The 16,598-nt window shown below is 31.8% G+C and overlaps 1 protein-coding gene across 1 annotated transcript; it reads left to right on the forward strand.

The window, feature by feature from the left end:
• The first annotated feature begins 3,225 nt into the window (after nucleotides 1–3,225).
• Nucleotides 3,226–4,945, forward strand: LOC107943945 (gibberellin receptor GID1B). The gene is made up of 2 exons (XM_016877762.2): nucleotides 3,226–3,634; nucleotides 3,706–4,945. Exons 1-2 carry the CDS (start codon nucleotides 3,596–3,598, stop codon nucleotides 4,702–4,704), a joined length of 1,038 nt encoding a protein of 345 aa, XP_016733251.1. The 5' UTR covers nucleotides 3,226–3,595; the 3' UTR covers nucleotides 4,705–4,945.
• The last annotated feature ends 11,653 nt before the right edge of the window (nucleotides 4,946–16,598 follow it).

Here is a 16,598-nt window from a genome sequence, read left to right on the forward strand (position 1 = left end):
GAAACCCCGTTCTTTAGATGTACAACTCCCAGGAAGAGATGATCAGACACTTGGCCGCCAGGGGAATTCTTCAACCCAACTTCGCTTATGATTTCGAAGTTGTATAAGGGGAGTGTCGTTTGAGCGGTTGTAGTAATGGCTTCATTCTCCCTCTCTATCTATTGGAGGCAAATCTTCACATTCCACTAAACCCTTTCTTCTGTACTATACTGAACGAATATGGAATTGCACCCGGCCATCTCATGAGTCTATCTTGGTGGACACTGGTGGCCTACTTCATCAACATGTTAGAAAATGACTAAAATACCATTATTTTACAAGGTAAATTATATCATTTTTGAGGTTGTTTTTATCTTTTTATATTTTTTTATATAAAAATAGGAAAATATGCACACATAATGAGATGTGAACTTAAAATATATTTGTTACTTAAATTTATTTTTCATCCACATCATGCGTGTATTATAATCTAGTATAATTAACTTCGCTTCAGAAAGAAGGTGGCCATTTGATTTAATATAATTGAGTCAAAATTCTTTTTTGAATTAGTCGAATTGACAAGTCTCATTTTATCAATTAAATTGGATTTAAAATTTTAATCGAGACTAACCTAAAAATTTCAAATTAAAATATATATTCAATTATATTTAGATATTATAAAGAAATTTTTATAAAAGTCCATATGACTTAAGAGTCTACTTGAAAAATCACAAATAACCAATAACATCAACTCTACTATTTTTAAGTAAAAAAAATTAAATAAAAATGGAATTGATTATTGTAATATTTGACCATTGAACTTGTATAGTTAGGCCCATATTTGTACATGTATTTTTTTTGTCAATACACATATCATCAAATATTAATAAAATTTAAATTTAATGATTAAAATTAAACCTGTTCATGAGTTAGGCTATTCATCCAAGTTTGAAGGTTTGCTTGAAAAACAGGAAAGTTTAAACAAAAATATGATACCCAAAAAATAGACTTGGGTAAAATTTAAGGCTCATTTTTTATATTGGTCGAGTCTTGACAATATTTTTTTTGCTTGAGTCCATCCTAAATCGAACATATTATGTTATAAAAAATATTATATTAATTATATAAGCTAAATAATAATTAAATCATATATATATTTATATTTATATTAAATCACCAACCCAATAACAATTAAATCTATTATCCAAAACTTAAAAAAAAGCCTTAACTAAATAACTCAACCCAAAATATGAAATTTTAAAAATTATATTTAATACAATAAAATATTTATTACATTTATTTGTATTTTATTAATATAAATACTTTCTTATGTGTTAGAAAACTTTTATTTTAGCGTATTTTTAGTGCATTTAGTGTATTATATGTTTTTTAAATTTAAATAAAAATTAATCTAAAAAAATCAAATATGGGAGGACCGGCTTACCATTGTTAAATTGGATTGGATTTGGGTAAAAACGTAAACTCATTTTTCGGACTGATTTGAACTTAAAAAATTAATATAAATACATTACATGGACCCGATTCGAACCTAACCTGACCCGATCCATAAATATCTCTAATCAGAATATGTATAATTATCAAGTTTAGCTACCAAACTCGATCAAACTAAGGTAATCTTCCGATAATTGACTTCATTATTATATACAAGAGAGTAAGGTTGAATCATATTTTAACATTATTTATTCGAGTTGGTTAAAAAACTCGACCAAAAATAATTCAAACTATTTAAATTGAGATTTTCTTCTCAAATACCCCTTATTTGTTACAAATGTTAACTAATTTTAATAACACTTATTAGATTTGCTTAAAAAACTAGTTATTAATTTTTTTAAATGATAAGATATTCTTTATCTTAGATTCATAAAAAATAATTATTTTTAAATTTGTGGCTATCCTCCTAATAATTTTGTATTCAAAATTTGAATTCAAGTTATGTAATTACGTCTATTCATCACTCAATTTTAAAAAGTTATAAAATAGTCATTGAACTATTCAAAAGTTTTTATTTAAGTTACTGAATTGTTAAGTTTTTTTTTTTAACTTGGCTAGTGAGCTCCAAATGAAGATTCAACAATCAGTACAATGGATCAGTACTCATCGATAGGGATGAGAAAAACTTGATTTAATTTGAAGAAATCAAAAAAAATCAAATTTCGAGTTAATCGAATCGAGTTATTCGAGTCAATTTGAATATGTAATTCAAGTTTTGAGTTTGAATCAAGTTGAATTTTGCAATTCAAATAATTTGAATAACAGATTGGTGTAAATACCCCTTTGGTCCATGTCAATTTTGAAAATAGCAAATTGGTCTCTCTCTAAACAAAAATTACAAAAAAATTCAAAATAAAATTTAAAATTCAAAATATTTATAAAAATTCCAAAAATTTATATACTTTTAAAAAATTATAGTAATTTTTAAAAAAAATTCTAAAGAATATATAAAGAAAGTTAAAATTTTAAAAACTTTCTAAAATAATAATTTTGGGACTTAAATAAGTTAATTACGGATTCAAGTTTATCATACTATAGTATCTTGTATTTTTTATTGTTTTAAATAAGTTATTTTCAAATATATATGATTTCAAATTCATGTGCTCCAACATGGAACTAGTTATACTGTAACAAGATTTTAATTTGATAGGTTTAATTTTTTAATTTAAATTGAACAATTTCACTCTATTCAATTCAACTCGAATTTTATTTTACTCGACTCGATTCGAAAAAAATTCAAATCGAGTTAGGATGATAAAATAGGACTTGTCAACTCGATTAACTTGAAATTTTTTCACTCGATTCAATCGAACACTCACCCCTACCCATCAATGAGTAGAAAAACATACATTAGATCTAAATCAATTTGACAATTAGGATAAGATATTAGCGAAAAAACTATTTGGATTTTGGTTGACATATTCATGATGCTTAAAGTAGTTTAATGAGAAAAAGCTAAATTGTAGAAAAAAAAGAGAATGAGAGCTTTTGATTGGTGTAGGCGGTGCAAATAGAGAAGATCATATAACTACAATTGTAACAATGCAGTGATTTAAAATGAAAAACTTTCAAATAGTTCAGTGACTATTTTATAACTTTTTAAAGTTAAGTGATCAAAACATAAACTTACTAATAATTTAATCACCTAGAATGAAATTTACCCAAAAAAGCGTAGGGACGTAGGACCCACATAAACAGTACAATAGGGCCGCCCCATTTTGTCGTGTCTATCGTCTTCCTCTCGCGACCTTTTTGACTCTTCAAAAACAAAAGAAACATTTCCATTGTCTCTCTCGATATAAATACATATTTATTACTTATTAGGCTCTTAGCTTTCTATCTCTTTCTTTACATCTCTTTGAAGCAGCGTCCGAGGTCTTTTTCTCTTTTTTGTCTTTCTTTTCTTGTTATTTTAATCTCTGGTTCCTTGTTGCAGCAAGGAAGTGTCTCATCTTCAAAAAGAAAAACAAACAAACAAACAAACGAGGAATCAATCAGAAAAAAAGAAAGGGTTAAAGGACTCAAGTACAAAGAAGAGAATTTTTCATTTTCCTTAGATGGGGTTTTAAAAATTTTTCATTTTGAGTCTGGGTTTTGTTGATCCATGGCTGGTAGAAATGAAGTCAACCTCAATGAATCAAGGGTATTTTTTTCTTTCATTTTCTCTTTTGGGTTCATTTGAAATTCTTTGATTTATATGTTTTTTTTTTGTAGAGGGTTGTTCCATTGAATACATGGGTACTGATTTCCAATTTTAAAGTAGCATATAATCTTCAACGCCGACCCGATGGAACGTTCGACAGGGACCTATCGGAGTACCTTGACCGGAAAGTCCCCGCCAATATAAACCCCGTTGATGGGGTTTTTTCTTTAGACCATGTCGACGGAGCCACCGGCCTTCTCAACCGGGTTTATCAACCATCGTCTCGGATCGAGTCTCGATGGCGCATTGTGGACCTTGAAAAACCATTGAGCGCCACCGAGGTTGTTCCGGTCATAGTCTTCTTCCATGGCGGAAGCTTCACTCATTCCTCCGCCAATAGTGCCATCTACGACACCTTTTGCCGCCGCCTTGTTAATGTTTGTAAAGCCGTCGTTGTGTCGGTGGATTACCGCCGATCACCCGAGCATAGGTTCCCTTGTGCTTACGACGATGGTTGGGCAGCTCTTAAGTGGGTTAAATCAAGAACTTGGCTTCAAAGTGGAAAAGACTCAAAAGTCCACGTTTACTTAGCCGGAGACAGTTCCGGCGGTAACATAGCTCACAATGTGGCCGTCATGGCCGCCGAGGCCGGCGTTGAAGTATTAGGCAACATCCTCCTTCACCCATTGTTTGGTGGGCAAAGTAGAACAGAGTCAGAGAAAAGATTAGATGGGAAGTACTTCGTCACATTACAAGACCGTGATTGGTATTGGAGGGCTTATTTACCTGAAGGCGAAGATCGAGACCACCCCGCGTGTAATCCATTCGGCCCGAGAGGTCGAACCCTCGACGGGCTCGAGTTCCCGAAGAGTCTCATCGTCGTCGCCGGCTTGGATTTGATTCAAGATTGGCAATTGGCCTATGTTAAAGGACTTGAAAAATGTGGGCAACAAGTGAAGCTTCTTTACCTAGACAAGGCCACCATTGGGTTCTATTTCTTGCCTAATAATGACCATTTCTATTGCCTCATGAATGAGATAAAAGGGTTTATTAACTCGGACTTGAATTAACTTGGATTTGTCTCAGAATTCCATCTTTGAATAACTGTAAATAATCTACTTAACTATATAGCCGACATATATACTTCAACAAAGCTTTCATAATTCACTTATGGTGTTTTAGTTACAAGTTGTGTAGTGCTAATTGTAACATGTAATGTTGAGTTCTTAATATGTTTCAATGGGTCTCTGAAGCAAGTTTTATGTAACTTATATGTTTATACTTCATGTTCTAAGAAGATTTTGCTTGTGATGTTTTTTCTTCATGCTAGTTCGAGCAAATCGATCATCAATTTGATTCTTACGACATTACTCATAATCTCGTTGATTGATGGTGTATAAGACATTGCAATGGTGGAAAACCTTTTCCATATTAGATCATCTTAGACATACTCAAATTATTGTTCAAATGTTAAATTCATCCATTTACTTTAAAATATTCATATTATATCAATAAAACCATTTCATCAATCTAATTAATAATTTAGGCGTTAAATAATTTAGATCAACATGAAAGATATTTATAACATGTAGATTAAAATGTAAATATGTATACTTATCGCATTGGTATTTGGATTTGGCGTGTTATAAAAAAAGATAGCGTTAATAAAATTTTAGAGTGCTATTTCTTTTACATGTTAGATTCGAGTTATCAATATAATTAGTATACATATAATTATTATTTGATCCACATATTTGAAATATGTTCCATATCATATTTAAGGTGGTACTTAAAGCTCTAACTAGTGAAATGATTTAATTGATATAATATTGTATTTTTGAGAACTCAATTAAGGGTTGGGGAAGGGTTATGGTAGTTTTAACCAAAAAAAATAAAGAAATCAATTAAAGAGTTAATTGCACTAAACATCCCTAAACTATGACCCTCGTTCTAAATTGGTCCCCAACTTCAAAACATTCTAATTACATCCTTAAACTATCGATATCATATCAACCATGTCCTTATATTATTGAAACCATTAATTTAACCATTAAATGACACGAAAAATCTCATGTGACATAATTTAAAATGAAAACTGCAAAAACCATAGTTTTGAAGTTTTTGAAACTTTTACAAAAATCATCATTCACTCTCTTTTTCAATTTTACTTTATTTTAGTTTTTTAATTTAAAAGTTACGCCGCAACAATTTATTTTTCTTTAAAATTTTTATTTTAAATTATGTCACATAAAAGCTTCATAGTTAAATTAACAGTTTCAATAATGAAAAGATATGATTGATATAATATCGATAATTTTAAAAATATAATCAGAATATTTTGAAATTTAAAAACTAATTTAGATTGAGATATTAAAAAAAAAGATGTTTATTACAATTAATTCTAATTAAAATATTTTAAAGATTCAAAAAGAAATTAAAATCCGGATATAAATGCAATTAGCAAGTTTGAGGCTTTACTTGCAAGCCCTGCAACGCCCATAAATTCATTGTTTACCAAGTCAAAGCTTAATAGTCAACTTTTTCAGACCCTAGAAAATGAAATGAATTTTGGCATTATATGTCTCAATTGTACTACCAGATGTGCCTTGAAAACATAAAATTCTATTTTAGCCTTTCATATTATAATTTAATATAATTGATTTAGCATTTCTCATAATACTCTTTCCAATTTTTTCGATTTTTAGCCCACGATTTCCATTCCAACAATACTTTGGCAAAAACTTCTATAATTTCTATTATATTTCAACTCATTAAATTATTAATAAGTTTACGTTTTTTTAAAAAGTTATAAATTAGTCACTAAATTATTCGAAAGCTTTCAATTAAGTTACTAGTTTGTTGAGATTTTCTCTTTAAAAATCTGCCTAGTGAACTTCAAGTGACGATTTGACAACCAGTAGGGTGGATGAGTACCAATCGACTAGTAGAAGAACATACCTTAGATCCAAGTCGACCTGACGTTCAGTGACGAAGATCAAATAATAAAACTATTTTGATTAAAAGTTGTTTCATGAAAAAAACTGAGTTGTAGAAGAGAAGGGGAATGAGAACTTTCGATTAGTATAGACGGTGCGAGCAAAGAATGGCATACATAAGCGGTTTTAACAGTCCATTAACTTAAATGAAAACATTCAAATAGTTTAGTGATCATTTTGTAATTTTTTAAAGTTGAGTGACCAAAACATAAACTTATTAATAATTTATTGACTTTGGATCTAGTTTACCATTATTATATTTGTTATACCCTTACGTCAAAAATTCTAAAACAAAAATGACCTTAAGCAAGGGCAATTTACCAATAAAAGCCCATTTTTAAAAAAATTACCGAAATGGACCCATTATTTAATTATTTACTGGAATGATCCATTTTTCGCGAAATCGCATCTACGTCTGCGCGATGTCAGGGTACGCGCCAGGAAATCACGTCCACGTCAGCGCGAGTTGCTGACGTGGAAGAAAATCGCTCCCTCAAGGACGCGATTCCTTCTACGTCAGCAACTCGCGCTGACGTGGACGCGATTTCCTGGCGCGTACCCTGACATCGCGCTGACGTGGACGCGATTTTTCCGTTTTTCCCACGTTAGGTTTTTTTGGCTTTTAGGGTTTAGGGTTCAGGCTTTTAGGGTTTTTAGGTCCTGGAAGAAATAATTTCGAGTTGATGTTTCTGATAAAATAGTATAAAATCGCTTCTAACAGGATGCTATTTGAGAAGAATTTGTGATGCAGGTTATGCAGGCCAGATGCAGGGAGGCCATGTATGGTGCAGTAAGGTAGTTCAAGAAATAAACAATGCCAAGGCGAGGGCAAACATCATGCACACAGTGTGTCACGATCGAGACAATTTATGGTTTTGCGTGACAGAGTTTGACAGACCACACCAAGGTGTTGTTGGCGGACAATATCGTGTACACTTGCGAAATAGGACTTGTGACTGTGGGAAGTTTGATGCACTTTATTATCCAAGCGCTCATGTTATTGCAGCTTGTCAGAAACTCCGTCTGGATCCGATGAGTTATGTGGACGAAGTGTACAAATTAGAAAACATGTACAACGTCTAGAGACACGTTTTCCCACCGGTCCCAGATGAAAATAAAGTGGCCGCACGTATCTCTTGCTCCTTTTAAGCTGTTACCGGATAGAGAATTACGTCGCAAACCAAAGGGTCGACCTTGCTTGACTAGAATACGTAACAATATGGATATCCGAGAAACAGCTAGTCAAACGAAGTTGTGTGGATGGTGTAGGAATCCAGGCCATACAAGTTGATCATGCCCTAATCGTAATAGATGAATGTAATTGTAAAAAAAATAAACTTTGTGCAATTATTAATTGATAATTTGTATTAACTCAAAAATTGTATTAATTATCTAACATTATGTGAATGTAAAATTATTAACAAGCAAAAAATGTATTAATGGTTAGTAAAATTATCAAATTATATAAAATTATTAATTGTTACTACTAGTCAAAAAACTGTATTAATTGTATTAATGATTAGTAAAATTATCAAATTATATAAAATTATTATTTGTATTAATGGTTAGTAAAATTATCAAATTATATAAAATTATTAATGGTTAGTAAAATTATTAAATTAGGTTAGGGTTAGGGTTTTTAATCAAATTAGGTTAGGGTTAGGGTTTTTAATCAAATTAGGTTAGGGTTAGGGTTTTTAATCAAATTAGGTTAGGGTTAGGGTTTTTACTTACATCAAATAATATCAAAATAACTCGAAAAAAATTCTATTTTATTACATAAAATAAACTTCTATTTTATTACATCGAATAATATCAAAATAACCCTAAAAATTTCAATTTTTTTACATAAAATAATATCAAAATATTCAAAATATTTGTACAAATAAATTTAAATACGGCAATCAATGTCTATGCCTGGGGGATTCAGTGCCACATGGCGGCTGTCGACGGTTACGCGCTGGATTCCTCCTTTCTCTAGCTTCCGGCGGCGGTTGTTGTTCTTCCGGTGGGGATTCTGGTTCTTCCGGTTCGGCATCTGGTTGTCGGACTTGGGACGATGATCCACCTTAAAAGAATAGTGTATGTGGAGGTGTTTGCATCAGGAACGGGGACGGTGTTTGAAACCCATACGTTGGTGGGGATTGTTAAAAATGAGAGCTCCCCGACGGCCCCCATTGCGATCCCTCGTGCGCCGCTGGCCTATACATCGGCGGTCCGCTCGGCATAACAGGAAATGGAGCTGAACCGGGCATTTGGCTCCAACCTGCCATAGGACTCGAAAAAGGATACATATAAGGGTTAAGGTACATATAAGGGCTAGGAAACGCACCTGGCATCATCTGAAAAGACGGTTGCGTGGGTATCATCGGTTGTACTGTTGCGTCAGGTGACTGTGTCGGTTCTCTCGTTGGGCCTGGTGATTGCATGGCCGCTGATGATAAGCCGGGTGAATGTCTAGGCCTCATTGAGGGGCTGCCTTCGTTGTCTTATCGTCTTGGATTTAGAGGCCCGCGCTTTTCCCTTTCACGACGTATTTGCCGCTGCCTCTCCTCTGGCGTCAGTAAATAGGGCTTGCCATAGTATAGATCCTAAACCATGGCTTGTATTCTGGAACGCACGCTAACTCCGGAACGATGATTGGTTCCCGAGTAGGTAGATATTCATATCGATCTTTCCACATTTCCATGTACTCAGACCAGTATCTCGTCCAATCCGTATTCAATTGTCGAAGGTCGACTTTGTGTTGCTTGTCAAACTTCTCAAGATCCACTGGAATCGGTTATCTACATCCAAACTGTCGTAGCACTCTATCTGTCTGGTGCGGCTCCACGGTTGCGTAGTTGATCAACACGACTTTCACGTACCAAACTTGTGGATTTTGTAAAAACTCTTCCGGGATTATTGCCCGAATTGCCGGATCCTCGTATGGTGTCCATTGAAATTATATGAACATGATAGAAATATTAGTTCTATTTATAATACTAAATACTAAATACTAAATATCAATCGACTAGCGAATGTATAGAAATATCTATTTTCAATAATACTTACTTCTGCTTTCGACCGTCGGTCCAATAGAAGCCTTATATCTTCAAGTGAGGACTGTAATCGAGCATAACTTGCCGGATGGTTCCACCTAAGTAAATAAAATTTTAGCATACTTTTATTTTTAAAAATCTACATAATAATTGTAAAATGTAATATAAAATTTACCTCGTTATGAGTGGGAATGTATATGGGTGGTTCACCTGATGACGTAGAAATGGAAAGCGAAACCGTGCCCATGACTGCAGTAGTGACAGGCAACCTCTGATGTTTGCTCTCCTCGGTCGCGTCGCCCCGCACATCTCCCGATATAATGTTGCCAAGACAGCAAACCCCTAACTAAATTCACCGGCTGCTCTAAAATCAACGAGTTTCAGCAGCCATCCTAGATGTACGCGGCTCCGTGACGTGTCGGACATCAGATAACCTCCAATTATTTGTAGAATATATGCCCGAGCATATCGAATTCTTTCAATTTCGGTTGAATCTTGATTCGGATCAGGGAATGTGTCACGTAACCAACCCATCTCGACCTTACCTCCCTCCGTTTTCTCCGGAATAACGCCCAAAAGCTCGTAGCACACTGCCTCCCAATTGCTAGATTGGGTAGACCCGATAACTGTGTACTCGTCCATCGGCAATCCCAATTGCAGATGGACATCTTCTAGAGTGATAGTGCACTCTCCACATGGAAGATGGAATGTGTGCGTCTCGGGTCTCCACCTCTCGATCAACGCACTGATCAGTTTCGGGTCCAACTTGCATCCCCGGCCTACAGTCACCACGTGCCAAAAACCCGCTTCCCGCAAGTAGTTCTCTACCAACCGTGATGGAAGAGCATGCATATTCTGGATATTGCATTCTAATACCCGATCTACAGACTTTTATAACAAATAATAAATTAATAATTATCTAAAAATGCATAAATAAAAAATTCTTAAATAATATTTAAAAATTAAATTTAACACTTACCATTTTCATTTGTTCCACCGATATGTGATAATTATCAATACGAGTCAATGATCCGGCCATTGATGAAATCGAACAAATTTTTACGATTTATAAAAATATAAAAAAAATTAAAATTATTTAAAAAAAGGAAATTTGGAGAAAATTGAAATTAAATATGGATTTGAGAGACTTTTGGAAGGAAATTGAGAGGAATTGAGAGGAAATATGAGAGAGAATTTGTTTGTGAAAAAATAAAAAGGGGTGGGGAGTATTTATAGTTTTTTTTTACCGTTGGGTACTGTGCACGTGCGGGTGGAAATCGTGTCCACGTCAGCGCGAGTTGCTGACGTGGAAGGAAATCGCTCCCTCAAGGACGCGATTTCCTTCCACGTCAGCAACTCGTGCTGACGTGGACGCGATTTCCTGGCGCGTACCTTGAAATCGCGCTGACGTGGACTCGATTTCGCGAAAAATGGACCATTCCGGTAAATAATTAAATAATGAGCCCATTTCGATAATTTAAAAAAAAAAGAGCTTAACACCATTAAATTATTGTCTGAACAACAAATTTTGTTGTCTTAAAGTTTATGCAACAGTTTTGTGAACGTTGTCTATGCGACCATTGCCTAAACTCAAAAGCATCACTAATTTCATTTTAAACAATGATTGATTTTAATGTTGTCATTAGTATTTTAGGTAACAATATTTTATTGTTAAATGTAATATTTATTTAAAAGGAAAAAGACTATTTTTTATGGTTAATGCAACACTACGTGGTTGTTGCCTAAAGTCAAAAGTAACATTTTTTTTTTCTTTTTAAGTAATGGTTTATTTTAATGTTATTGTTAGTGTTTCACGCAATGTCGTTTTATAGTTACATGCAACGTTTACTTGAAAGAAAATGCAATATCTTTTAACCATTATTGCAATGTTACGAGAGTGTTGCCTAAAAACGAAAGTAACTTTTTTTCGATTTTAAATAACAATTATTTTAGTATTGTCATTGGTGTTTTAAGTAATGATTTTTTACAATTAATGCAACATCTATTTGATAGAATAGTCTATATTTTTTTATATTTATTGCAATGCTATATGATCATTACTTAAAAAGCAATATATATATATTTTTTTTGTTAAAGTCTCCATTAGTAGTGCTGAGCAATACGAACTCCATCAAAGTGGTTACTCTGAGTCCAAAACATATTTATCAAGACAACAATTCGTGGGTGTAACATCCCACTTTTTTTTTTAAGAAAAAGAATATTTATGGTGGAAATCTTTGAATAAGTGATCTATAAATAAATAGTAGTTTAAGAAATTGTGAACGTTTTTAGAGAAAACCGTCAGACATGGAAACACAGAAGATTATTAGTAGGAGTATAGAATTAAGTTTAAAGTTCAATATCGAGTTCAAGACTAAATTGAATAAGTTAGAAAATTATAGAGACTAAAGTGCAATTATCCCATTTTTATTTTGATGGAAATGACTTAATGACAATTTTTCCATTACTTAAAAAAAATCAATGATTTTATGTTAACTTTTAAATGCTTTTTTTAATTAAGTAATAATATTTTTTTAATTAATATTATAATATTATAATCATCTTTCTTTCTTTTTTACGTCAAAGTAAGGGTGAAAGAAAGAAAAAAATTTCTTCCATCATTTTCCTTCAAATTCAAGTGCAAGGTATGATTTTTCTTTAAATTTTTTTTTGTAGATTTTGAATCTTTGAAGCTTGATTTACATATATATACCAATAGTTTTTTTATTTTATTTTATCAAGTATTTTGAAAGTTACCATTAAAGGACATTGATGGGGACTTAGAAAACGTAAGTGAAATAGATGTATTTTTGGATAGGAAATTATTAGAAGATGAGTTCTAGCTTGTTAGAAGTGTGAAAAAGAAACAAAAATGGATGAAAAGTTTATTTGGTATATTTGGCCATATTAAAGGGGAAGTAGAGAACATTGACCACTTTGTGTAATATTGGTGCTAAATGATAGCTTGTGAAGCAGTGAGTACTCTGGTGAAGACAGAATTGAAAACGAATAATCGAGTCGAAAGATATGCGAATTTCATACTAGAAAACTTAAGTTGTCAATATGAATAATCATGCATATTTAAGTTTGTTTTTATTAGTTTTAATTTTAGAATGGATAAATGATGTTGTTTTTTATTGAATTGTTCCTATTGTAGCTAATAACGAAGCGAACATCTTGAAGGAGAAAGGCAAAGAAAAGGAGTAAAGCGATTAAAACTTCGGTTTGTACTAATATATTATTTTCATTACATAAAGCTTTAGAACATTTAATTTAATATAACTAGTTTTATTTATTTATTTTATTTTTATGACTTTTGGATGAGCTTGAATAATTTAGTTAATATTTATAAAATTATGTTTTGAGATGATTACTATGTTTTTCATAAGACTACATTAGCGAATTCATGGTTATGATTTAGATTTGAGTACTATGATTTTAGATGATTGAGCAAGAAAATATTTAATATATTTCAAATTGGAAGCTTATTTTACATTACGCGATATATGATTTGAATATGAAACAGAATTGAAATGAGAATTATATGAAAATAGAATTGAAATGGATCATGAAATTTGGTTTTTACCCCGTTTCACTAAGTTAGACTAAATCAGATATAGTTGGCATGCCATAGAGTTTTTATGCCAGAGAATTTAGATCTCCCCAATTCCCAGAGGGTCGAGGGAGAAAATGCCAAGTCGGTTAGTTGTTATTAATGTTAGTCCCAATTCCCAAAGGGTCGTGGACTACTCTGATAGCCATCGTTCCCGAACAACTCAGGGTGGCAGATTCATGTATTGGTTATAATTCTAAAGTTTAGTACGGAGTCTAAATTGAAAGAAAAGCAAAAAAAAACTTGAATTTATTTGAATTTCCATATTGTGCAAATTAAATTAATTACGCGATTTTGAATTTAATTAAAAAGCTTATTTTCTTTATTCAATTTGTCAATATCAAATTATTAAAGTTTATTAATATTAGAATTTTCTTTTATTGTGATGTTATTAATGATATTTATAATCATGTTTTAGTTTATTTCTATCAATTAATTTGTGTTCAATACTTATGTAATGATTTATATGATATTAGCACCACTGAACATAAAATTTGCTCAGCGTACGATTTGTTTATTTTTTCGTGCGCAGGTAGTTAGATTCGTTAGATCGTTCCAACAGCATCCGAAGAACCGAAGTTCAGCTCAAACAACATTGGTAAAGAGTTTACTTTATAGTTGATGTAAATGACATGTACCTAGGCTTATAAATATATAATATTATATCGTAAACTGAATTTAAATATTTTCATTATATTTTCTTAGCTAGTATTTTATAACTAGTGTTTTGTTAAAATAATAAAGCATAGAAATCTAGTTTTTTGATATGTTATAAGAAGTCGTAGTGCTGGGAATTGATTTGGGAGATAATTTGAATGTGAATATTTTGTGAAAATCTAAATTTTGCAGGGGGTTTTATGTAAAAATAGGCAGAAATGCTGCCGAAATTTTTATAAAATAATTTTACCACTACATTTCCTTTTCAAAAAAAAAAAGGAAAGGTGAGTTGCTTCGGCAACAAAATGTGACATTTTATATTTGGATCCAACAATTGGGTCGGGTATAAGGTGTCACAGTGGGTTCACTTATACACGGATGGCGCAGTTGCAAGAGATACGGGAAATGCTTTTGCTGGAGGTATGCTACGAGATCAACTTGGAAATTAGATTCTGGGATTTAATCGGCACCTAGGTAAATGTTCACCTTTTGAGGCTGAAGTATGGGGTATTCTGGATGGACTCCTTGTACAACTTAATAAAGGATATAGACGGGCAATGATTCAGACTGATAATGTTGACATGATCATGGCCTTAACTGATATTGAGTTGGAGGATTCAGGTATTACTCTGCTTAGAAGGCTTCATCGAACCACGAGAACTGAAGAACAATGACAAATTAGGTATGTGTGTAGAGAACACAACACTGTTGCGGACCGGCTAGCCAAACTTAGCTTAACGAGAAAGTCAAGCTTACAAGTCTTTGATGTGGCCCCAATTGAGATCATTGAAGTATTACAACGAGATGAAGCGAGTGGTGCTTTTAGACAATTGAGTTGATGTAATATGTAATTTCTTTTTCAAAAAAAAAGTTAACATATTTTTTCTTTCCAAGTAACAATTTATTTTTCATTATATTCTTTTAAAATTATCAACAAATATGGATTTTTTTTCCTTTAAACAATGAGTAACTACTAAGAGTACGTTTGGTTCGCTGTAATGGAATAGAGGCGTAATAGCAAATCAATTGTTTGGTTGAATGTAATGGAATAGAGGCGTAATAGTATTCTTGTGTTTGGTTGAATGGAATGGAGGTGTAATAGCATAATGGAAAAAACTAAAATGACTAGAATACCCTTAGCAGAAATTTGTTTAGGTAAATGATTATTGTTATTGTTATTAAATTTTAATAAGATTATTAATATCAATAATAAATAATTTAATCATATTTTAACATAATTATTATTAAATATATTTTAATTAAAATATATAATTTAATAAAATTCTTAATAATCAATATTCTTATATGAATTTACTCAAATCATAATATATGATACTATAAAATATAATTTGAAATAATTATTATTAAATATATTTTAATTAAAATATATGATTTAATAAAATTCTTAATAATCAATATTCTTATATGAATTTACTAAAATCATAATATATGATGCTATAAAATATAATTTGAAATAATTATTATTAAATATATTTTAATTAAAATATATGATTTAATAAAATTCTTAATAATTATTACTAATAAATTTTCTTATATGAATTTGTATAATTTAAAATAATTATTATTAAATATAATTTAATAATAATATATAATTTCATAAAATTCTTGATAATAAATTTTCTTATATGAATTTATATAATTTAAAATAATTAATATTAAATATAATTTAATAATGATATATAATTTCATAAAATTCTTAATAATAAATATTCTTATATGAATTTACTAAAATCATAATATAACTTGAGAATTATATTCTGTATAAACATAATTAACTTATATTAACAAAAGGTTAGATGAAAATGAAATTCTACATCATAATCCATATGTTATATAGTTTTACAACATCAAAAAGTTTGAACATTGATTTTTAATGGTCAGAAAGAAATCTTCTGACCCATTCCAATCGCGCATCAAAAGGTAAACTAAAGAAACTGAGCATTTGAGTTGGATGACCAGGAATTTTACTCAAAGCTCGATACCGCTCATCGACGGTTAAACCTTCAATTTCCCATAAGGTTGAATATAAATTTGTAGCTTTCTCTTGGATGATCTGGAATTCTTCTGACTTCTGCTGAACTACCACATCGGAGGCAATACTCCTACTGATTTGTTCGCCAATGGCCCGCATGTTTTCGGCCAATAAAGTGGCAGCCTCATTAAATGAAGAAGACATATTATCACGAGCATCAGATTTCTTCTTTTTCTTGTTTGAAGATGAGGAACCCCCTTGGTCTTTATCTCGTCGCGGCTCCGTAGCAGAAACATCCATGTCATGGAAAGATACGTCAGCTTCGCAGTCATAGGATGAGTTTCTTTCTTCATTCATATCTGTAGTAGGTACACCCTCAGCATTTATTTCTTCAAGAACATCAGCAGCTGTTTGAGCATCTTTCCTAGTCGCTCGATCTCTTGCGTATATGGCAGTAAGCTGGTCGTAGTAAGGGAAAGTACGATGTCTGAATTGATCGGCTTCTTTATGACTCTAAAAAAATGAGGAAATCATATTAGTTATAAGTTTGGTAAAAATAAGATAATAAAGACTTGAAATAATTCTTACCTTTAAATAGGAGTCCCAAATCGCATCTTCAGCAACAATGAGCTGCCTATGCTCGTCCCAACCAAAACCGCTATTG

The sequence above is a fragment of the Gossypium hirsutum genome, chromosome D08, assembly GCF_007990345.1.
Source record: "Gossypium hirsutum isolate 1008001.06 chromosome D08, Gossypium_hirsutum_v2.1, whole genome shotgun sequence".
In the NCBI taxonomy this organism is placed as follows: Eukaryota; Viridiplantae; Streptophyta; class Magnoliopsida; order Malvales; family Malvaceae; genus Gossypium; species Gossypium hirsutum.

Bases quoted from the DNA above. Each gene is read 5' to 3' on its own strand.
- LOC107943945 (XM_016877762.2), top strand. From the start codon at position 3,596: ATGGCTGGTAGAAATGAAGTCAACCTCAATGAATCAAGG. The intron at 3,635-3,705 runs GTATTTTTTTCT...TTTTTTTTGTAG, and splicing joins TCAACCTCAATGAATCAAGG to AGGGTTGTTCCATTGAATAC.